This window comes from Penaeus monodon, chromosome 31 (assembly GCF_015228065.2).
Source record: "Penaeus monodon isolate SGIC_2016 chromosome 31, NSTDA_Pmon_1, whole genome shotgun sequence".
NCBI lineage: Eukaryota > Metazoa > Arthropoda > Malacostraca > Decapoda > Penaeidae > Penaeus > Penaeus monodon.
The window spans coordinates 18671490-18672423 of record NC_051416.1 but is presented as its reverse complement, the minus strand read 5'-3'; the positions used below and the strand labels follow the sequence as shown (position 1 = coordinate 18672423).

Here is a 934-nt window from a genome sequence, read left to right as displayed (position 1 = left end):
CAATGATAATAATGACAACAGGGATAATGTTGCAAATCATCATGATGACATTACTTCCAGCAGTGGTACCAGCATCAACAACAGAAACAAAAAATATCCTCACAAATTCCATCATCGTAGTTAAACCCTGCTCGTGCCCTTCATCCCCATGACAAGCACACCGCCAGCATGAGCGCCCAAGGGCAACGAGCCTTTTGCCAACCGAAACAACGAAGACAAGTCTGACTCACGTCGAGGGTGACGGGGCGGAACCAGTGGGTGTCGCCGAAGGAGAGGTGGAGGGCCCTCTCGACCTTGGGGAGGCCCTGGGGCGCCTTCTTGCTGCATCCTTTGCTGTCCTTCTTGCATCCTCCACAAGCTTTGCCTGTCGTCTTGCACTTTCCTTTGTAGGCTTCCTGAAGGAGGGAAAGAAATGTCACGCGCGTGAGTATGACGCGCGGGATAGAACAACCAAAAGTGGGTATTTTTAAATTACTCGTAAACGTTTTTTTGCTAAATGGAATGTATTTTACAAATTTTTCGTTGGAAAAGAAGGCAATGTTTTTTCGTTGCGCAGAAAGCAATTTCGTTTACTGGAAAGCATTGCTCTCTTTACACCCCGTGAATCCCCGCACTATGAAAACTGCCGCCAGCGTGAGGGCTGCCAAGGCACCTCGATGTCGGCGAGCTTCTCCTTGAGCTCCGGCGCCCCGTCCACGGCGAGCGACTTGAAGGCGTCCAGGATGGGGCGGTAGCCGGTGCAGCGACACAGGTTCCCGTCCAGGGACTTCTCCACCTGCTCCGCCGTCAGGCTGCCGCTGCCCTTCAGCTGTCTGTGGGGGAGGGAGCGGTCTCAATGGGCTGCAGCAGGGACGGTGTCTGCGACAGATTCTAGATAACGCTTTTAATGGAGTGAAATTTTACTTGTCTGCTAAGCCTCCCGCCAAAGAAAAAA

At 52.1% G+C, this 934-nt stretch overlaps 1 protein-coding gene across 1 annotated transcript in view; it reads right to left on the bottom strand.

The window, feature by feature from the left end:
* LOC119593062 (probable aldehyde oxidase 2) overlaps positions 1-812 on the bottom strand; it is a gene marked incomplete at both ends in the record, with an annotated part of 7381 nt that extends 6569 nt beyond the window's left edge. Inside the window, 2 exon segments of the mRNA XM_037941966.1 lie at positions 231-395; positions 653-812. Of these exon segments, the coding sequence (XP_037797894.1) occupies positions 231-395; positions 653-812 (325 nt within the window).
* Positions 813-934: the final 122 nt, after the last annotated feature.